The 24093-nt window shown below is 37.2% G+C and overlaps 1 protein-coding gene across 4 annotated transcripts in view; it reads left to right on the top strand.

Moving 5' to 3' along the window:
- Positions 1-24093, top strand: part of WDR72 (WD repeat domain 72) — a 175691-nt gene that overhangs the window by 40825 nt on the left and 110773 nt on the right. For all 4 annotated transcript variants that reach the window (XM_031031982.2, XM_031031981.2, XM_031031989.2 and 1 more), the window contains exons 9-13: positions 126-222; positions 4443-4584; positions 6589-6822; positions 9146-9366; positions 11875-12070. In XM_031031982.2, the coding sequence (XP_030887842.1) occupies positions 126-222; positions 4443-4584; positions 6589-6822; positions 9146-9366; positions 11875-12070 (890 nt within the window). The remainder of the gene's footprint in view (positions 1-125; positions 223-4442; positions 4585-6588; positions 6823-9145; positions 9367-11874; positions 12071-24093) is intronic.

Below are 24093 nucleotides of genomic sequence, written 5' to 3'. Positions count from 1 at the left end.
ATTTCTAACTAGAGTTTAGAAACTTGAATGGTACCATCCGGCTTTTGAATGTGGGAGGAGGAAAAAAAAAAACGAATAAAGAACCCCAAAGTTCTAAACTCTGCTTTTTATTTTTCGCCATGCAGTGGGCTTTCCAAAAGCCTATACCCTGCTGATGGAAGAGTGCTTAAAGAGACCATTTATCCTCATTTACTGTGCTCTACTTCTGTGCAGGAAAATAAGGTAATGCAAGGAGAGAGTGACTGCCTCGAAACTGTTTCACTCCGCATCTAGTGTTAAGTGTTGCTTTGTCTGTAGCAGAGTCAGACTTGAAAAAGTTGAATTGAAGAACCACAGCAAGTTATCAACGAGCAAATCAAATCTGTTAATGGGTACTGAAGAGAAAACGTTGCCTTTGAAAAATGTATTTTTTAAAGTCTGATTAAACAATATATATTTATTATAGAAAAATTACCAAAGTTAAACACCCACACACATAACACATTTTTCACTGACCCTTTGGATAAATGGTTTGATGCAAAGATATTATCATTTTGATGTATCTAATCCAATTTTTACGCTTTATCAAATGGTTTATATCCTGCTTTTTTTTACTCAATATTATCATTTTTTGCATATATTTAGCTCTTTTTCTGAATAAATTTTCTTGCTAAAACAAAAACAAATATATTGTGATTCCTGGCAGAGTTGAGGATATAATTGTGTGTTTTTACTTGACTGAATTATATCTTTAACACTCTATGAAGCCTGAACATTTAAAGTTATTTTATTTTGGTAGTGCTAACCAAAGTGAGGTTGTGTTGTTGTTGTTGTTGTTGTTGTTGTTGTTAACCTATGGACTTGGTCATCAGTTAATTATCCAAAGAAGTATTTCATGGAGATTGGAGGAGTTTTGGATTACTGATGTGTCAACCAAGGAAGCATGTTATTTTTTACAGAGTGATGTTTTGCTTAATTAAGTAGCAATGCTGTTGGAGATCCTATAGTTCCATGATTGTCCCTAAGATATCTGCAAGGTTTTGTTGCAAAAACTTCATTAAGAAGGTGCCAACCAAGAATCAGAACTCTTAGTGCCACCGAGGCACAGGCAAACTTTAGAATTGTGGCATCAGGCACTATTTCTAAGGTCATTTGTGGGTGGCACCCGAGTCTTGTTTTGCTGTTGGTCATAAAAGCAGTATTATGGCCTACTCAGAAAAGCATTTTTAGTCATTTTTTTAAAGGACCTGCCTACCCATTCTTTCTTTTAGCTCCAGAATGTGTTTCTTATAAAGCAGTTTCCCCTAAAAGCTAAAATATAAGTAGTGTCCTTTAAGAGCTTCCAGTCTACTCCAAATATCAATGCTATACACCACTATGTGGAAAAAGGATAGCAATTACAAATTAACTTAAAAGATACTAATCTTAGGGGAAGCCATCTTATTTTGTTCCTCAAAATGTAAAGATATAGATATATGGGTCTTCTGTCAACAATTCTTGTTTAGACAACCACAGTTACTTCTTTATCTTAAAAGTGGGAAGTACTTGGAAGCCAGTGAAATATGACTAGAATAATCGGAATCTTAAAGAAGCTGGTCTGCCCATCCTTACGCCCTTGCTTGCAGTTTGTCTGCCAAGAAATTAAAGTATGACATTATTCTCCTTATTCTCCTTATTCAAACATCCCCAATATTCACTAAATATAAGACTTCTTAGTCTCCTGCAGTTAAAAGGTAACATTTTGGTGGGGTGGGGAGATGAGCTTGGTAGGTACAATGAGTTTAGAAAAGGGGGTTCTATAAATACATAGTATTAACTAGACTCTTCTTTTGGAATCAAATCTCAATGTTTGACAATAACGTGTTCCCAGAGTTAACATTTATGATGCTAGGAACGTATCTGCTGATGAAGTTGTAGTAGCAAAATGAGATTCCCCCTTCCTTTCAGCAGTTTATGAGAGTCTCCCTAACTTCAGATCACAGCTGATGATCACTGAGGCCTGTGACAGGGGTCCTGGTTGTTGAGATGAGGTACTGGGCTTTCCAGGGTCTTAGCTATGGAGTAACTCTGAAATGCTGAGGTGGGAGTAGCTGGGATAGAAACAGCCTGAGGATTGCAGACAAGGAATTTGGGTGCATGAACTAAGAGCAAAAACAATGATGACGATGTTAGGTAACTTTATGTCCAAGGCCTTATTCTTGTCAGACACTCCTTCATTTACATGCATTCCCACTATGACCACACTTTGAAACTGATGTTCAGAAAGGTTAATTCCTAGGATTTGAACTTAGGCTGTTTGGCCCCAGAGTCTGGCAGTGAGACTTTGGAGCAAGTTTCTCATTGTCCTGAAAAGTGGATAATAAGAATGGTTAATATTCACTGAGTGTGTACCAAATGCACGACACCATTCTAAGCACCTCACCTTTAGCAACTCATTAATCCTGACAGCGATCCCATATAATAGGTGCTTTTATTGGCCTTCTTTCACAGTTAGGGAGAATGAGACAGAGAGAGGTTAAGTAAATTGTCCAGATCAAGTAATTGCCTCTTTTAATAGAGTTGGTATGGGCTAAACCAGGATTTGAATCCAGGCAGTTAACCCAAGAGAATTCACTCTTAAAGACCATTTTATTACCTCTTAGAGGTATTCCCTCTCGGAGGACGAGTGCTCCTTGTGATGTGTATGGGGACTGTGATGAAAAATCAGAATTCATATGGTAAGGGGCTCTGAGGAGGTTTGCAGGTCAATAGCAGAACTGGAGAAGGAACCCCTGGGAAGGATGGGGGCAGAGGCGACAAGGAGTGGGTGTGAGAAGTGAGGGCAGAGGGGTTGACAGTAGCCCAGGATTGTGAGCCACCGGGCAGTGCCTCAAGCTGCAAGAGCGGACGCATGCGGCCCGCCACCAACCTGAGTAACCACCCGCCTCTCTGGAGCTTCATTCCTAGATCAAAATCCCGAGGGAGTTGGACTAGTCAGTGCTAAGGTTCCTCAAGGTCAAGAGAGTTTAAGAAGCCAGTTTACCCAAATTTTATCAACACCGTTTCTAACACCTACAAAAGTGATGGCCTGACAAGTATAAGACTCCAAAGTGCCTTCTTAATCTCAAAAAAAAAAAAAAAAGATTTATTCGGAGAACTGACTTCATAGGAACTGTTTTCTCTCCTGCAATGCTCTCATTTTGGGAGATGATAAAGGATTACACATCTTGCTGGCGTGGTCTTGGATTCCTTTCTTTTTCTCTTCCTGTCTTGGTTTTCTTATCTCCACACCAGGAATAATAACCATGTTTACTTACTTTGTAGCTTTGTTGTGAGGATTAAATAGAGCAGTGTTTTGGCCTTTAATATTCTCTACAGATACATTATAGAATTTTTCCAATAATACATCAAAGTCCTGACCTTCAAGCCTATTTTCTGACTAGGAACTATCACTTTTGTAGACTTCTTTAATTCTAGCACCAGCAGTTGGCTTTCTTTCCAGGGTGCCTTTTATTTGTACATCAAAAGAAGTGTTTGTTTTTGTTTTTATAATCGCTTCATTATTTTGATCCCTTGTGCAGAATCTCTGTATGCAAGTCTGCCCAAACAACATCTACACTGCACTGAGATACTAGAGAGATTCTAGACTCATTCACTAGTAAAAACATATCTTCCAGAACTCTGGTGCCCAATATTCATACTCTGCCTCAGCAACATTATAACTTCACATACATAAATATATAATATATATTAATATAAACTATAGCTATATATTTATTTATATAAATATAATGTTTGTTTACTTATTTATTTATATGTTATGGACTCATTTTTATATGTGCCCACTTAGAATACGTAAAATCAAATACATTAAATCTGAAAAATAGTCAACAGAAAGTAGAAAGCATATTAGTAAGACAAAATTACCATACAAATATTAGTTGTTGCTGTTTTAATTGACAATTGGAACTCAAGGGGCCATAAAGAAATCAGGCCGCCTTAGTGGGCAGTAGAGTATGGTCACGAAGACATGGACTCTTGAGTCAGAATTATTGGACTCCAAAGCACAATGCTGTCTGTTTCACTTTGGGTAAATCAACGTCTTCACTCTCAGTTTATTCATCTGTAATCTGGAGACAATGATAGTACCAACTTCACAGAATTATTGTGAGGATTATTTAGCTGAATGGATGGAAAACCCCTAACAGTATGTGTCATACGCAGACAGAACATCTTCAGTAAATGTTAAATATTAACTCTCTGAAGTCTAGCGGATGACTTTGCTTCTATTTTATCAATTTTTTTTTTGTCTCGAGTAAGAGATTATTTCACTTAAATTACTTGGAATTTTTGAAAGACCAGGAAAAAAATGGAAACAGTTTAGTTCATCTATGAAGTCTTGTCCCTCCATCTTAAGCCAATGGTTGTCATTTTATATTTAGATATTTTTTCTACATAAAAGCTAACTTTTTGTTTTGGACCAGAGCCTTTCCTTTGTTATGGGCTACATGAATGAACGGAAAGAGCCTTTTTATAAGGTACTTTTCTCTGGAGCAGTCTCAGGAAGAATTACTTTGTGGCATATCCCTGATGTTCCTGTATCTAAGTTTGATGGTTCTCCTAGAGGTAAGACAATTTCTAATCTATTTATAATCATATGTCTTCTGAGAACGAGTTTGTAATTAATTCAGTATTCTTCTCATTTGTGTCACACGAGGCTACAAATAAGACAGATTTTCTCATGCACCATTATGCATTAGATGTCAACATGAAGGTAGGTATAAATATTTTGGGGGCAGAGGGAGAGAGAGAGAGAATCCCAAAAGGGCTCCACACCCAGTGCAGAGCCCAGCCTAGGGCTCAATCTCACGACCCTGAGACTATGACCTGAGCCGAAATCAAGAGTTGGACACTTAACTGACTAAGCAGTCAGGAGTTGGATGCTTAACCTACTGAGCCACCCAGGCACCCCAAACATGATGTTTGTAGATCTTGTACAATAATAAAACCAATATAATTCAAATTAACATCAATTTAACAGGAATGGTGTTTTATTGAAATGAATGCTTGCAGTATGAATGTAGGATAGGCTGATATACCATACTCAATATTTTTGAATTTGTCATGCCTATATCCTGTACCTTTTTTTTTTTTAAAGATTTTATTTATTTATTTGACAGAGAGAGAGAGAGAGACAGCGAGAGAGGGAACACAAGCAGGGGGAGGGGGAGAGGGAGAAGCAGGCTTCCCGCTGAGCAGGGAGCCCGATGTGGGGCTCGATCCCAGGACCCTGGTATCATGACCTGAGCTGCAGGCAGATGCTTAACTGACTGGAGCCACCCAGGTGCCCCATCCTGTACCTTTTCAACCAATTTCTCTATTGGTATTGTTGCAGCTGCTTGGAGCAACAGGAACAGATATAAACTTGGCCACTAAAACATTTAGCATTTGCTTATTTTAGTTTTTCTTAGAATACAAAACTGAAATCATTAGAGTAAACATTATTGTGGAGAACCTTCAAAGTCCTGAGACCACATATTCCAAATTGAGGAAGACTGTCTTACTCTTTTTCTCTTTTTCCCAAATAATTAAGTCATCTCTGTGAATCCTTGTCTGGGGCACAGCAGAAACAAGGTACTCAATACTTGAATTTCTAAGTGCAAGTTTCCACTGTTTAGCAAAATCACTGGTATAACTTAGAGTGTGTTTGTCCCAGATGTTTTCAAAATGGTTCATAATAGTCCTAGGTTAAAAAGAAATGGATCAAAAAATAGATGTAGAACTTGGTACAGTGCATGGAAAAGTTTCTCACAAGTTCAGTTTTAAGAGTTAAAATACATACCATGCCCCTGCTGAGGCCACCTAATGGTAAACCTAGGATTTCTCACCTATGTTCCACAGCCAGCAGCAGAATTAAGTAAGCATCTAATTAATCTTCTTTATAAGTAGAACCATAGTCATCTACGACAGCACTTGATGTTTGTCTCAGGTTTGGTTTCTAGGTTTTCATAGTCACTGTGTCATGTGTACTGAAAGACCTGGGTTTTTCATAGAAAGGTAGGTTGGCTTTGACTTGCCCTCTTTGCTCCTGAGTCCAAGCTTCTCTCCCTTCCTGAGCCTACTTGAGTCCCAGTTCAAATGGTTGGGTGGCAAGCTATGCAAAATGATAACCAGCGTTCTTGGTACTCATAGATAATTGCCCAGGAGCAATTTTGAGATATTCATACCCTTGATATTTAAAGAATATGTTTCTTTCATTTTCCTCACATAACTAAGAGACCCCCAGTTTTCCTTCTTAATGTTGCTGAGACACATAGAGAACTTATGAGATTGGACCAACACTTTACATCACTGCAAGAGTTTCTCAGTTCTTTTTAGGTGACCTAAGTCTAAAATGAATGCACGAATACACACCTATTCTTCTGAGACTCCTTGAAGGACAGAGGACCAATGAAATAGCATTTGGAATAAAGACAATGGATCACAGGAGAACTCTTCTGCAGTTAGCCAACTGTTAGGATGGCAAAAGAGCCTCTAGGTACCCCAAGGGATGGTGCCTTGAAAACATTTTCCATATCTATGATGAATTTATAAACTGAATTTTCCCTTTTTTATGTGTTTTCCTTTTAGAAATACCAATAACTGCCACATGGACCCTTCAAGATAATTTTGATAAGCATCATACCATGTCCCAAAGTATTATTGATCATGTCTCTGGGACTGCAACAGTCGGAGTCACTTCATCAGAGTATGTTCCAAGTCTTGATAAACTAATATGTGGCTGTGAAGATGGGACAATTTTCATTACACAGGCTTTGAATGCTGCCAAAGCAGGACTTCTAGAAGGCGGTTCTTTATTAAAAGGTCATTGAATTTTATTTAACCCTATTTATTTAATTTATTTAAGCTTCAACTTTAACAAGCTGTAATAAGAAGATTCCTGAACCTTAAAGAATTTGCTGCCATTTGCTAATTAATGTGTACATATTTTAATATTAAAGTAAAAACACCTAGTTTTTTTTTTTTAAGTCAAGTGGAAGGTTATACAATGAGAAATATGTCTCTTCTTCCTTGATCTTCCAGCTCCCTTCAACAAAGGCAACTGCTAATAAGTTTCTTTATACCCTCCTCAAAATTTTCTATGCATATACAAGTGCATACCAACATAGCAATATGCATTCTTTTAATAATATTACACAAATAGAGGCATAGTCTGTACACTTTACTGAAATCTCCTGAAGCATATCTTAATAAAATATTTTGGAGCACATTCTTTATGAGTTCCATTTAAATGACTAATAATAATAAAAACTTTAATTTTAAAAAATCTCCTGTTAATAGGTGTTTCATTTTTTCTAGTCTTCGGCTACTGGAGGCAATGCTGAATTTACCATCTTTGCATATATATGTGGGGATATCTATAGTATTAATTCTCAGGAGTAGAATTACTGAATCGACATTTATGAGTATTTTTAATTTTGAAAATATATCTAACAATGGTCTCCAAAGAACATACATCTATGTATATGTATGTCCACTAACAGCCTATGAAAATGCCTTTTCCCCACACATGAGCCAACTTTGTGTGCATTTAAACTTTTTAGTATTTGCCAATCAGGAGAAAATGGTATCTTCCTGTTTCAATTTTTTATTTTTTTTGTTAATGAAATGTAGATATGTTCCTATACATTTTTATGCATTGCAACAGTGAATACCTATTAAATAAATACTGTTGTGTGGTAATTTGTCTTATGTAAAGGAAGGAATATACAGGAAGCGATTGAGATCTGGGGATGTGTAGATACTTGATATTTTTTAACGCATGGATCCTATTAGACTGCAAGGTCCTTAAGAGTAAAAGCCAACTCTCACCTTTTAAGACACATCTTGTTACTGTTCTCAGCTTACTTTTGCTACTTATTCAATGTTACTGTTTTATGTTCAGTGATTACCTAAGATAGAGGAGTAAATAGCAATGAACAGAGGACAGGTAATATACTGCTACACAGCTCAATAGCTGCTGTTAAAAGTTAGTGAAAAAGCTTAAGACCTTAGCACTTTTTATCTAGGCCAATTTCTTCTTATCCATAAAACAAGTACAAATCTACATTTGACCTGAACATTTGAATTAATATTCATCTTGCTTTGCTAAGGGATATAAAGTGAGGATGTGCCTCATGGAATAGAAGTAACTAATGATTCTTTAATAGACATAACAATGATTCTTTGGGACTCTTTTTCAATTTGAGTAAAGACGGTTTGTGGTCTGTGGTCTTGTCCATTTTTTTTTTTTTTAAGTTTTAGCTAATGATGACGTAAGAAGCAGTATGGAAACTGGGCATCAGTAGCCCTATGTTCTAGTACAGCTATGGTATGCAATATCCACATTCCTACCAAGTACTAGGGCTAGGAAATGAAGGGCATTATCATATTTATTCCACACAACAGTGTTGTGTGAAGTAAGTGCTATTATTATCCCAAGTTTTTCATGTACAGTACCTGTGACTTAGAGGGGAAAAGCAACTTGTCGTGGTGACCCGTCTAGTAAGGGACATACCTAGAAGACCAAAGCTGGATTCGTGTAACAGCAAAGCTCTGCTCTCAAACATTATGCCATGCTCTTTTACACTTGGATCCAAGTCGCTTAACTTCTCTGCACCTCTGGTACTTGATCGATAAAACAAAGAGATAAAACTAGGTGATCTCTAATATTTTTTAAGGCAAAATTGTTCTGTGAAACTATGCTTTTCTTTTATAATAGACTTGGTTATGCTTATTGGGAGGGCAACAGTGAAGTCCTGAGATTAATTTTTGTAGAAGCAAAATGTGTGAATTTTTCATTCTTTTAGAACAGCCTTTGCTGTTTGATGGCACTGGAATTGGTGCTAGCTAATTTTGGTGCTGGCTATCTTGCTAACTAAACTAACATTGGTGCTAGCTAACTTGCTAACATCCTTAAAGAATTAGCAGACTTCGAACAACCAGACTTCATCAAAAGCATGACCTAGCTTATGAGGAGGTACTTGCCTTTTGAGATGGTCCAAGGGTTGTTCATTCATTTTTTTAACCAACTGCCTAGCTTTAATTATACGTATTTTCTTTGCATTAAAATTTTATAAAAGAAAATGTTAGCACTATTTCTTGAGCAAAAAAAAATTTTTTTCATTATTTGGTGTTTGTTTTCCAGATTCCCTTCCTTACAAAGTTCTCAAAGGCCATCACCAAAGTGTTACTTCATTACTTTACCCACATGGTCTCTCTTCGAAATTAGACCAAAGTTGGCTTGTGTCTGGGGACCAGGACTCGTGTGTCATCTTGTGGAATATCTTCACTGAAGAAGTTTTGCATAAATTCTTTTTGGGAGCCGGTCCAGTAACAAGTCTTTTGATGTCACCAGAGAACTTCAGAGTAAGTTAAGACAAAGAGTAAAACATAACATAAATTTATGTTACATATTAAAAAAACATAAGGGCAATTAACCCATTTTCCCACAGAAAAAAGTTCTGTGTACCCATACTACAACTGGATAATTTTTATGAATTCCTTTCTAATTTTTATATGCATTATTATTATTACAACTTATGCAAATAATTTGATTCTAAAGCAAGGGTTTTGTCAATTCTTGTCTTTACGAAGACCAGTTAATTCTTACTTTTTTTTCTTTTTTTCCCTAATTCTATATCTTAATGGAATTCTCATTTTTATTTTTTTAATTATTCTTTAATAAAAGTAATAGACAATGTAGAAGCAATTCAAATATTTAGGAATCTATAAATTAGAAAATAATGTTTGCCTTGAATAATTTACTTTTATAATAATATTGATAGTTATATTTTCTTTTTCTTAAATAGGTTTTTTATTTGCTCTCTTTCATTTGTTTAACAAATTTCTGAGCATCTGCCTTGTGCAGGACAAAAGGAAATACTTTCAAATATAATTTTCACATGTAATATAAACTTAAATTCAGCTTCCACAAAGCTGACATCTTTGTTAAAATACGAACAATCAACTTTTGAGTTTCCTGAGTTTGTCAATCAGTTGATTGACTTGTCAAAATTATTTCTCTGTAATAATAACATTAAAAAATCAGCTGCAAAGTAAACTCAGAGAAAACTTACACTGTAATTTTGTAATAAGACATAATGAAGGAAATATTTCAGTAAAACAAATGATTGAACAAATCAGTGAAACCAAGTGAAGAGACTTTAAAAAAAGACTTCCATATGGTGATTTGGGATACTTTGATATGTCTTTTATTGCTGAAGTTCCCTCTTTTTCTTCTTTTTTTAAATCATTTTTCTTTTCCTCAAAGCTCCAGGACAGTAGTCAAAACCCTGACCTCTTTTACTTCTGCCTCAATCATAAATGACTTAACTCCAAACCAAGCCAAATAAGAAAGGAGTTTATTGAAAGGGCATAAGAGGCAATATTTTAGACATACAAAACAAAGTACTACAACAAGGACGCAGTGAAATTTGAACTTAAATTCAGGAACCAAGGTTATTTACTCTTCAAGTCCCCTACCCCAGGAGTCTGTTTTCTGTGATTGCTCCTTAATCTTACTTCTTCCTATGACCTCTTTTAGCTTTTCAATTTCAGATGCATAGAAAAGAGAATCTATTGGCCGACTGTGGGTCTCTAGTGTATGTCGACCTCCAGCTATAGGATCTGTGTTCGCGTGTTACGTGTATGTTCACACTTTGTATGTGTGTATAAGTTTCCTGAAGTACGTTGGGCTCTCTGTTCTAGAGGCTGTGGGTTGTGCGGGTTCTCTAAGGGGTAGTAGTGAGGAGGCAGTGCCATCTGCCCTGTCCTACCGTCCAGGCTCCCCATACAGCACCCCTGCCATTTTGTGATTTTTCCCCCCCTCAGGATTTCTGTAGGCTCCTTAGAACGAATTAGGAAAAATAACTTGCTTCCCAGCACCCCACAGAAAGAGGTCAGTAATGGGCACAAGGAGATTCTCAAGGGATCCCAACTGATGGTTTAAACACAGCAGCTGAAACTCTGGCTAGGTGCCCTAGTGAAAGTAGGAGCATCCACATAGCAAAGCGGTTAGAAAAGAAACAAAGAGGTGAAAGAGCCACTACCCAGCTAACCCTCCTCCCCTCAGCCACCCCATCCACCCCCACCACCAGCTGACTAACACAGGGCCCTCTTGGTGAGGCACAGACCTGCCCTGTAAACTCCTCCCAGATTAGCCTCACAGCATCCAGCATGGTTGGTCTTTGTCCTAAACTGTGTTCAAGGTAACCACATGCTGACTTTTTAAAAAGTATCTTAAGAATCTTTGTCCCGTGAGCCTATTTTTGGTCCTTGTATCTTTGAAGCTGTGCATTCATTTGGAACTATCTAGTGCTTACCTCTTTTAGATTGTGTCTACACTGAGTTTCCTGTTTGGATTAGAATCTGAATAGTTCTGGGAACAGCACCAAATCACATTCTGAGGCTCTAAGTGGAAAATATCAGCTCACGATACCCTTGGGCCTAAGCTTGTGTCTACAAATAGCTTCTTTTTGTGGCAACAAATTAGTTCTGGGGTTTATTTTATTCTGCATTATTTCCAGTGTCTGCCTCACTGCCTAAATTTGCTGCGTGATGGTCAAGTCCTTCATTTATCTTATAAGTAGATTTGGCTTGGAATTCTCCTTTTTCACTTGTGTCTCTTGACCTTCGTAATAAGTTGTTGAATTTAAAATCTACTTGGTGTTTAAAGCTCCTCTTTACAGTGTTATGTGAAGAGGTCCTGTAGAAAGCAGAAATGTCATTTTGTAAATGGTGTTTAAACAAAATATTTTTATGTTACGAGGAGAAAAAATCAGATTTAATTTTAAGGAAAGCGTTTGATGATTACTTACAAATAATGCTGTTTTTGTTTTTTTGGTTTTTTTGGTTTTTGGGTTTTTTTCCCCACAGCTAAGAAGTGATCAGGTAATTTGCTGTGTGTGCAGTGACCATTCCGTGGCTCTCCTTCACCTTGAGGGGAAGAGGTGCCTCCTGCATGCCCGGAAGCACCTTTTCCCTGTGAGGATGATAAAATGGCACCCGGTTGAGAATTTTTTAATTGTTGGATGTGCAGATGACTCCGCTTACATCTGGGAAATTGAAACAGGTAAATTGGAATTTTACCCCTTTCATTCTTTATATGTTTATGCATCAAAGCATTTGGCTAGGTGGAGAGTTCCAGAGAATATGTGGTGACCACCTTACCTGCTCTAACCTTTGGTTAGGCTGCATTTCATGGCTTTGGTTGAAGGCATGTGTGGAAAATAAAACACAATGGCCTAAGTCAGAGCTTGACCAACTGATGATTAGCTGACAGAGCAGTGCGCAGGAATGAGCCGGATATTTCTGGAAGCTATAAATAAAAACATAAGTTATCTCACTTTAATTATTAACAAGAGAGAAATTTAGTGTCCTACCAGTCTCAAATTATCATTAAATTCTGCCTTCTTCAGCATACTCACCATCTCAGCAACATTTTGAGCTAATTGATGATCAGTAATAGTGGAATATAATTAATTACAAAACTCCAAAAAGTCGAGTCAGGGAAACTGAAAATTGAGTGGCTCAATTGAACTTTTGATGTGGTAGCGTAGAGAATGTACAGTGTGAACATTAAAGTTTTCGAAAAAGTTTTACTCTATAACTTAAGATTGAGAGTAACACATTTCAGGCAGATGCTGGGAACTTATCAAATACGGCAAGGTAATTAATGAATGGGAGTCAGGGGAGTGCTCCTGAGAGTACATTTTACTGAAGCCATTGCATGATTTTTATTGATTAATCAGTGGTGGTTTTATATTGGGTGTTATTAACAGGCTGGATGGTTTATAATATTATAGAGTCATATTTCACCAAAATAATGGCTATTTTCTTTACATTTGACTTTCATGTGTTAATGATGATTACTAATGTACTGGTGTGTGGGTGCAATGTAATTCTGCCTTACATTTGTACCTTACTTTACAGCTTTGATGGCCTTCCATGTTCATTTCCCATTAGATTATCACAACTTCTAGGGTGGTGGAAGAGACTTTATTCCCCATTTTATTGATGAGGAATTTGTTAACTCTGATTTGTAGATGCACAAAATTACATTGCTAATAAGCGGCAAACCAATATGAGGGCCCCATCTTTCTTTGCACAATGTGCACAAAATTAGGAGAGTTTTACAATTCTTTGGTAATCTATCAACCTGAGTGACAATTGAGTATAATGGATAAAATGAGCTCTAAAGCCTGGGCTTGCTTCCAGGACCTGCTAACAAAGGTTGGCCTCAGGCAAGCAATTTGGCTCCATTGCATGTCAATCTCTTCATCTATGAAATGGAAGTAATGATACCGCCTTCCTGTCAGGATTAAATTAACTAATACTGACCATGCTTGTAAACAGTGCCTGTAGGTGCTATGCCCTTAGTAATAGTTAGCTATTATTAATATGATAAAAGAAGGAAGCAAAATTTTGGCTTCTGCTTGTGGAATCTAAGTCTCTAAAACACATAAATATGTGCAATTGCATTGCTTTCAGTTGTGAAATTGTGAAGACTTGCTAATCAAATGTATTTTTTTCTAGAAAATAGAATCTAGCGAGAATAAAGAAATAGCTGGGCATTGACAAATGTTTACAGTTCCATTGCTCCATCAGGATACCTCTCAGCCTATGCAACTTTTTACTTATGTATTTTTTGATGGGGTGGGCAATAAAAGAGGAAGCCAAACCACTAGTACTTTTTTTTTTTAAGATTTTATTTATTTGAGAGAGAGCACGTGCATAAACGGTGGGGAGGGGCAGAGGGAGAGGGAGACGGAGAAGGAGACTCCCCACTGAGCAGGGAGCCTGACATGGGGCTCCATCCCAGGACCCTGAGATCATGACCTGAGCCAAAGGCAAACACTTAGTCAATCAGGAGCCCCAAACACTAGTACTTCTTGAAACTGTATTTATTCCACATTTTCTTTTAATTTTATCATTTATTTTTATACTCCCCAATCCATAACCAAATACTGCAGAACATTTGAAAAATATAGAGAAAAATAAAGAAAAATAAATAATCCTGTCCCACTTCCTAAAGATAACTGCTATTAATATTTTGATCTACTTTCTGTCAGAAATCTTTCTATGTCAATAAATAGATGCCAAAATTGTGTTTCGGTCATGGTCCTGGCAGAAAATTGAATTTAACCCAGGTGGGCCAAATGGAGAGACTAATGAAAGGGCTATTTATAAGGGTGTGGATAGGACTTAGGGAACTGAGAAGGAATGGATAGTGAGGCCTCCATCGCCCGGACACTGGCAGTATCAGGAAGCTCTCACCACTTGCCTAGGGCTGAAGCAACAAGAGGATATGAATAGTGTTAGTGGCCCCGTGTGAGAGTGGAAACTGTGGAGGAATGGTCACTCCCTGAAGTCATGGCAGAGAAAACGCTCCTCCCAGAGATGCAGGACTGAGACAAAGAGTTGGAAGAAATTATTTTCTCTGTCCTTCTGCAATCACCTTCCTTAGTTTGATCCAAGTGGAAGTCAGAGAGGAAGGACATTTCAGTTCTAGGCATTAGCCAAGGGCCGGAGCAGACGCAGAAGAGCAGGGAAAGGGTGGAGTGGGTGGTCAAATGGACAATAATTGGCATCGTGGCCATGATGGACACATCATACTTTAGCTCAGGAATCTTCTGTAATTGGTTATGCACATTTTTTCCTATAAAAAAGTTTGTTTTAGAATCTCCATATCAAATAATGTGTACACATTTAGTGCCAAATGTAAAATACTTACTTCACATGAGGCTGTGAGGCTGTTTATCTCATGGTTATCTACACTAATACTTTATAAACAACCTTAACCTTAACTCAACTAAGATGGAACTTATAATGGTGAAAATATTACTAATAATTATGGAAATTCCTTCACATTTGTTTTGTGCCCTTTCAGTTTTTCAAAACATTGTCCCATTAGCAATTTCATTTGAACCCCCCCAACACTGTGCCCATGGCTGACACCCTGACTTTGCTCACCATTCACCATGCTTATCCTTTTTGGATAAATTTATGCCATACCTTTTAGTCTGTGTCTATTACTGGCTTTGTTTTGGGTTGCCTTTAACCTCTGCAATTCCAGTTTCGTTTAGAATTGAATGAACAACTTTTTCTTTCTCAAGCTGGATTTCATGTGGCTAAGATTCTTCCATCTCATTTACTGTGCTAGATTTCTGTTTCATCCTCTTCCTGTAGAAGTGGGAAAATCCAGATCAAGAAGCTTTTCCGTTTATAGTTTCATACAGTTAGAGGAAAAATACCAACTAAGACCAAAACAATTAGGCAGAAAAGAGGCTATGAGGCTATAGAATGTGCTTGCTCACTGATGTGCCTGGCACATGGATCAATAAATGAATGAATGAATTAACACAAATTTTCTTGGATCTCAGTAGATTGAGTACAAATGAGCTCACCTTAACATTGGCCCATGTAGTGGCTTTTAGATCATGGCTGGCCAACTGCAGGTAGATCCTCAGCTTTCTCCTCCAAGTCTCCCTTAGGGTTTCTGGAGTTCACGGGGCCTGTCTCATCTCCTCGGGTATAAGTCTGTGTATTTTCTACTCCAGGTAATTTTTCCGGGATTTTTCCTTTAAGCTTTGCTAGAAGGTTCAAACTTCGTTTCATATGTGAACAGACCTACTCCCTGCTCCATTTCTCCAGTACTCTGACTCCTCTAAATACCTGAAGGAGGGATAAATTGACACTAAGGCATCTTTCAGCACTAGAGCAATCCCAAAGCTTATAGAGAGAAAATAGGAGGTGTCAGTGGGATAGGGATTTGCGGGAAAGGGGCCTAGAAAGAAAAGGTGGGGGGAGGGGAATGAAGCTAAAAAGTAATTAATTCTCAACTGGGCCAAATACCCACTTTGGTGGAAGGTTGGAGTGTGGGGTACAAGTCAGTCCCTGCACCACCTTCCCCAAGTGTAGAAGATAGAATATGAGACTTCATCCATTTTTCACAACACTTTAAAACAGCCTGTTCTCACTTCATTGAAGAGATTTATTTATTCATTTATTTAGTCTTTTGGGTAGAATGCACAAGCATATTCTAGAGCCACATACCCCCATGCCTGTTTTATCTTGAAATCGTAAGAAGTGTTTCTCACTGTGACAGGTGGCATGGTCAGATACATGCCAGGGTAAAGTTTGGGGTCACAGGTGGGCATGCTTATCTCCCAGGAGAGGCAAACAACCAAAGCAGAGAAGTATTTATGTAACAGCGAAGGCCTCATCTTCTGGCTAAAAATGCAGCGCTGCCAGGTTGGGAGTGATGAGGGCATCTAGTTTCTCTTATTGATTTGCCGGATGTCCCATGATGTTTAGGCCTGATTAGGAAGGGAAAAAACTGGAGATGTCATTTTGATTAATATTTGAGCTCCCACAATGTGTTTGGCACTGACAACCCTGGGCGGCTTTGTCACCCTCATTGCTGTGAGACACAATAGGGATAATGTAATACTGATTTTTTACCCCTAAAATACACACCAGAAATAAATCTCAGCTCTGAGCTCATTATTCTTTTAAGAATTTAATTTAAAATAATTCTGAGGACTTTTCTGTTCACCGTGCCGGATTTACATAGCAGAAAACTCGTGCGATGAATTTCTCACATGTTACTAATAAAACAGTTGTTACTACTGAAGGTCTTCTTTTAAGCTTATGGCCTATGTTGTGAAATATGCCATATTAAGCAGTTTGTGTGTGTGTGTCTTTGTATGCACGTGTGCACGCACACATGGGTGTGTGTGTGTGTGTGTGTGTGTGAAAATGAAACCTTACTTGCTTGAAAATGAAATTCAGTAAGATAGATCAGAAAAACTCCTGTAAAGAACTGGAGAGTGAAGTTTTTAAGCTTTGCGGGCCACATGATCTCCTACCGAGCTCTGCCTTTGTGGCACAGGAGAAGCCATAGATAATATAGAAAGGAGTTGGTGAGGCTGTGTTCCAATAAAACTTTATTTACAAAAGCAGGGAGCAGGCTGGATTTGCCATGCAGGGTGCTTTATAGACTTCTAAGAAGGATGGCAGTTCTTTTTAAAGATCATGATTTTCATAATAACTCATGCTAAAGCAATTTATAATTTTTAATCCATTACACCATACTAACTGTATGGTTTTACCCATTTTGCTATGAGGATATTGAATGCAAAGATGTTTTTGAGTCTAAAGGTTCCCAGGTTAGGTAGAGGGCACCTGCACTAGGATGCATGTCTCTCTTTGGTTTGTTCTCCACTGTACTATACACAGGAACACTTCTTGCAGATGGAGGTCAGCTTTTTGAGACTGTCAAACAGGGAATTAGATAAGGAAAGTTCTGAGAAGAAAAGAAATGGCTGCCAGGAAACCTGCTAATGCTCTCCTGAAAGAGAGGGTCTCGGGCTATCTCTCAGAGCTTGGTTCTCAAATTTACACACAGTGCTAACAGTTCTGGGCATCTGATTTCTCAGATGACAGATTAGAAACAGCAGATTGCAAGGAGGGAGACTGTCACTGGCAGGCACTCGGACAGCAGTAGCAACAGCTGGTGGGAAGGAAGGAGAGGCAAACCTGTGAATCACTGCGTAGGGCAGTCTTTCCTGTGCCCATGGGAAGATAGTCCCCTGTTCAGGAAACTCTTCGATACGCCTGCACAGGTTATAGGCAGCTGCCCGTCCATTTCCCATGCCTCCTGCTGGGGAGGTGGGCACTCCTTGCTTCAGGAAGACTTTTTAAAGGTATTACATCTGTGGTGGAATTGCAGTCCTGAGGAAATCTTACAGGCTTACAGCCTGGAGTTTAAGTAGGACCAAAGTCTTTGGCCAGTGACGGGGTAAGAACTCAGGGTCCACGTGAGTCTATTTTTATTCATTTCTTCCTGCTTCTGCTCAGGTAATGTGAGCTGTGTGACCTTGAGCAGGAAGCTTTATTCCAAGAGCCTGGCCTGAGGACCCAGCCTCTGGTCATGACTTGGTTTCTGTGGGAAAACACATTGTGAGTTTTAAAACAGCTAACTTATAAACAGACCATTGGAACAAAGCCTATGCATATGAAATTAAGGAAGTCAGGAAGAAGACAAATACATTTCAGAGTTATTTTTACCACAGGTGTTAAATTTTCTTTCTTAATTTCATTTTCTTAGTGAAACTAGTACCAGTTAGTCAGAACATTAGTCTATTATGATACCATATAAATGAAGCATTTATTCTTTTGTGGCTTCAAAATACATAGTCTTAAAAAGAAAATTTTAAAAATAAAACTATTAAGAAAGGTAAGATAAGGTTTGTCAAGTAATAGTTAATAGGCCATATTTTTAGAAAATATCTAGCATTTAATCCTCTACTGTAGATCTGAGTTTGCTTTAATTGTTTAGAGTGAGGGATATATTTGATGAATGCTGGACACAGATTCCCAGAACTGCGCAGTTAATATTTTCCCCAATAGAATAGAATCGTGTGGTTAAATTCTTATTTTGCTACACCAAAATATCACACAAGGTCACTACATGGAGAAGTCATTTTCCAGCCCACAAGTGTTGTCTTGTTGTCTTTATTTGTAGTATATAGCATATAAAATAAACTTCTAATTCCACTAGTTACCAGCCATACCATTCTGAAGGACAGTTTTGCTTGATTTTCTTACCAAGGTCACCCCTCTGTAGGTACAGGTGCCTTGTCAGCACAATCAGAGGATGACCTTCATCATATGAGTGTTACAGGTAGATTTTGGATATGCAGCATCTGGCAGGTAATTGTCTTCCCGGTATGTTATTTTCTCAAAGCCACCTTATATTGTTGTGGTATATTACAGATGGAACCCTCTTGGGATGATTGTTTTTAGAAAAGAAAAATAGGATACATTAAAGCACAGGATGGGATTTTTTCTACAACACGTTTCCAAGCCCTTTTCTTCTTTATTATAATAATTACTGATGTTATTACTCAACACGTATTTTTAGTGTGTTGCCTATTTTTGAATCTTTATTTCTTCCTCTTTGGCCCCCGTTATCACAGCTACACTATAATTTGAAATTTTGGCTCATATGATATTGTGTGTGTGTGTGTGTATGTCAATGTGTATGTACACACTTGTATATATGAACTTTGTTTGCAGGTTAACAACTAAATATTTGCTCAATTGTCAAAGTTTAATGTCTCAAATGGGAATTAGCATCCAGAGGGGTTATGATCATGAGCCCTGGGATTCAGACTGCTACATTTGAATTCTTGTTCTACTCTTTCCAATTACCTCAGTCCACTTTGAATTCCTCAAAGACTCACCATCTCTTCACAGCAGTTAGCACTAGATAAATATCATCTGTACTTATTATATATCCTTCATATATTACCATAGCAGTTTGAATTTATGACTCATTAGTCACTCCTAATGTATCAAATGAATGTTATTGCCTAATATTTAGAGACAGTAGATTCTGCCTCTGTTAATTTTTTTCACTCTTTGGCAAATCACTAAATTAAATTGATCAGAGCCTTAGTTTCCTCATGGTGGTGGTGATGATGATGATGATGATGATGACACGTAACACAATTTTGCAGAAAAGATGTAAGACATTACTCTATATGAGAATACTGGCTTTATTTTTATTAATTTTATTTATTAATTTATTATTTTATTAATTAACTATATATGTGTTCATATAAATACATGCACACACATATATACATGCATATATATGTATTTATATACATACACAAATATATATGCATACATATAAGCATATATGTGTATTTGTATACACACCTACATACACACACGCCACATGGTTCCTCTAATAAAAAAGAAACTACAGCAACAAATGAAAAATACTAAATAGGACTTCATAAAAATTAAAACTTTTATGTATCAAAGAACATTATCAAGAATGTGAAAAGACAGGGACGCCTGGGTGACTTGGTTAAGCGTCTGTCTTTGGCTCAGGTCATGATCCCAGGGTTATGGGTTCGAGTCCCGCGTTGGGCTCCTTGCTCAGCAGGGAGCCTGTGTCTCCCTCTTCCTACCGCTCCCCCTGCTTGTGCTCTCTCTCTCTGACAAATAAATAAAATCTTAAAAAAAAAAAGAACATGAAAAGACAGCCTGTAGAATGGGGAAAATTATTTGCAAATTATATATTTGATAAGGGTTTAATATCCAGGATATATAAAGAACTCTTACAACACAACAAAAAGACAAGCAACCCAATTTTAAAAAGGAAAAAGAACTCGAAAAAATATTTCTTTAAAGAAGCCATGCAAATGACTGACAAGCACATGAAAAGATTTCAACATCATTAGCCATCAGGGAAATGCAAAATAAAATCACAATGAGATACCACTTTACACTTACTAGGATGCTTATAATCCAAAAAAAAGAAAAATAACAAGGTTTCCCAAGGATACAGAGAAATAAGGACCCTAGTATATTGCCGGTGGGAATATAAAATGGTGCAGCCTCTGTAGAAAACAGTTGGGTGATATTTCAAAAAGTTAAACATAGAATACCATATGAACCAGAAATTCCACTCCTAGGTATAACCCCAAGAGAAACGAAAATATATGTTCACACAGAAACTTGAGCATAAAAGTTCATAAGATCATTATTTAGAATTGCCAAGAGGTCGAAGTAACGCAAATGCCCATCGATGGATGAATGGATAAACAAATTATGGTATACACATGTAATGAAATATTATTCCACCCTAAAAAACAGTGAAGTACTGATACATACCACAATTTGGATGAACCTCGGAAACATTATGCTAAGTGAAAGAAGCCAGACACAAAAGATCACATATCATATGGTTCATTTTATATGAAATATCCTCAATAAGCAAATCCATAGAGATTAATGGTTGCCAGGAGATGAGGGGAGGAGAACCTGGGGAGGGAGGGATTACTTAACAGGTAGGGGATATTCCTCAGAGGTGATGAAAAGTCTTGAAACTAGAGAGAGTCGCTGTTTGCACAATATTGGGAATGTACTAACTGCCACCGACTTTACACTTTGAAACAGTTCACTGGATGTTATGTCAATTTCAACTCAATCAAAAGAAAAACCAGAGATACAGAAAGTATAAAGAAGGTATCTTGAAGAAGCAATAGGATCCCAACACTTGCAGATAATCATTATGAATGGTTAATACATTACACTTCCAGTATTTTATTCCTTCATGTATTAATGTATACAGAGACATGCTTATATTTATTTTCATATCGTGTAAGTCTCTTGGAAGGCATTATCCACTTATTAGTTCATTATTTTCATTATTAATGTAACACCCTGGGAGGCGTAGCAGGGAGCTTTAGAAAGCTGCTTCCCTTCACTCACTCCACAATCCACAAATCCCTTTTTAAAGGGAATGCTAAATGAAATGAAGCGTTTCTTTCCACTTTGAATGTAGGGAATGCTTCACAGCAGTATTAGCAATAACTGTGACATTGTCAACAATAGACGTCACAGGTATTTTCATATCACATCACAATTGTCACCGGTATCTCAAAGTACCATGTTTACCACTGCCGTAAAGTTTTAGGCACACCACTAGCTCTTTTCATTTCATGCATGAATAAAGAAGCATATAAGCTTGGTTTTTAATATGTTTTGATGACTGCATTTCAATATAATTGATATCCTTTATAATCCTATGTATTTTATTTTTGACATTTTAAACCAATATTGTGAAAAAGGGCTGGTTCACTGGTTTTCCCCAGACTGCTGAGGGGGTTCAGGACGTGAAAAAAAGTTAAGGCTTTCTGTTAGTCTGAACGATTTTTAATGTGGGATGCACTGAAGTTACTCAATGGTAGTAGTACAGTTGGGGAGCATAGATCAATATCTGATATATCTGATATTTATGTACTTATACACTTAAATATATATCTTATATATTTATATCTCATATATTTATATAATATATAAATACCTGATATTTAGATGTACACGCACACACACACCAGAATAAAAATACAATAATTTAATTTAATCTTATTAAATTAAATCTGACAATTAACAATGTATCACTGAAGAGAGGCATAGGAGTCTCATTGTATATTTTTTTACATTGCTATAAAGCCTTGTTAGACACCCTTACATGCATGCTCACCCCCCTACACCATACACGTACACGCACACACACACACACACACACACAGTAGTCTTCTATAATTCCATCTAGTGAACAAAGACATCTAGTTTGGTGAAATTATATAACTGTTAGTTTGCTCGTAGAAGTTCACAATCTTTTCAAAGTGAGGCAATTCCACAGATGTAGAAAAATTCAAGAGAAATGTTTTCTACATGAGGTAGTTTCTACTGTGTCCTTTAAAATCTAGATAACACATTGAAAGGCTACTAACAAAATAAACACAAGTATTTTTCCCCAAATTTGGATTTGCTTCTTTCTCAATCCTTATTAGCTATAAATATTTGAACAATTATCTAAACTTTATTATAGAATTATACTTCACATGAACATGGTTCTGTATTATTTTGATTCATCGTGACTTATTTTTTAAATTCTACATTATATGATTAATGGTTATCTGATAAAACACATACACAGGTGTTTGTGTGTATGTATGTATGTGGGTGTGGGTGTGCATTTTAATTAAGGTATTTCTCAACCCGCCTTTTTTTTTTTTAATAATCTGGCATGTTAATATGTATTAGGCATATTGTGATATTTGCAGGGTATCGTTGGAACATTTTGTATGCTCAGAAACAAATATGAAAATCAACAGAATCTCTTTCAAATGATAAAGCTAAATATTTTTTTCTCTTAAAGTTACTTTCACCAATTAAGTCCCACCCTTCGCTGCTTTATTTTTTCCCTTGTCGATTACTATCTTCCTGGGTTTTACTTAAGTAAAGGAAATACTTGCTATCATCACTTTTAACTGATTCCTGCGGTCTGATTACGCTGTTGAATCACGTGCTGCTTGGATATGTTTGTTACGTGTCTGAATTAAATCTCAGGAGCTTATTCCACGGCAGCCGAAAGAGGAACACATCAGGATGACTGCTCTGTGGCTCCTCCTTTGCTTGGCCCGTCTGCGAGCATTTTATATGGACACTTGGAACGTTAGTGGGTTTCACGGCTGCCATATTTGGCGAAATAAACCCAAAGGAGCCATCTGCCCCTCCTCACGCTGCCTCTTTTCAATTCCCTAGTAACTTCCCAGTAGCCAGCTGCCGCAGAAATGATTGGAAAAGCAAGACTCAGTGGACTGTAATGATTGTTATTCTCTGGGAAAGTAGGTTCTCTGATTTGGCTGAAAGATAAAGGATATCAGATGCACTTTATTCATCGGAATGTATCAATAATATCCAACTCCTACCACTGACCTACTTGTTAGGATTTGATGGGAAGGGTCTTTCATGTTTCTAGGGATGAATCAGGTGAAAACAAATCCAAAGGTCAAGTCCTTGGCTGGGAGTGGTGAGCAGAGAATTTGACTGTGGGAATGTCAGATTTTATCTACTGTGCTACAAAAAACGTTGGTTGCTAATGTCAGCCTGTCGAAAAGGCCTGGGCATGGATTGGTCCACTATTTTCCCCAGTTCTATTCACATTCATGTGCCTGTGGATTACATTCCCCTCTAGGTCTGTGTGCTGAGAAGACAAAGGGCTTTTTGCAGCCACTTGGAAGCATCAGAGTAATAGAAGCTCCACTGAGGGACAGGATGTCATCTTATAGTTAGTTCATCATTTAAGTGGATAGCAAATTGTTTTTGTAAATTTAGTTAAATGATTTGGATAAAGTCTTTTATTTATCCGATAAAGACTTTATCCAAATCATTTAACTAAATGATAGATCAGAACTGAGAATGTTTATGGGCTGGGATTCCAGGAAAATAATTGGAATAAGATTTGACAAAACAATTTACTTTTAATCCATGATTTGCGCTGGAGGTTTAACTTTTTTTTTTTTTTATTTTAAGAGTTACTTTATATAATCATTTAAAATATTTCTAAATTATTTTAGAAATTGATTCATATTATGTCCTCCAAATAAATTATACATGGCTTCAGATTTAAGGTTATTAGAGGGCAGTTAAACATAAAGGCACCATTTGAACCAAGAATTGTGCTTGCAGGCATGTACCCAAGAGAAATGGAAACCTGTTCCC

The sequence above is a fragment of the Leptonychotes weddellii genome, chromosome 9 (assembly GCF_054177405.1).
Source record: "Leptonychotes weddellii isolate Sample4059 chromosome 9, ASM5417740v2, whole genome shotgun sequence".
Taxonomy (NCBI): domain Eukaryota; kingdom Metazoa; phylum Chordata; class Mammalia; order Carnivora; family Phocidae; genus Leptonychotes; species Leptonychotes weddellii.
Note: the sequence above shows the minus strand (reverse complement) of the source record. Positions and strands in the feature narration are given on the sequence as shown.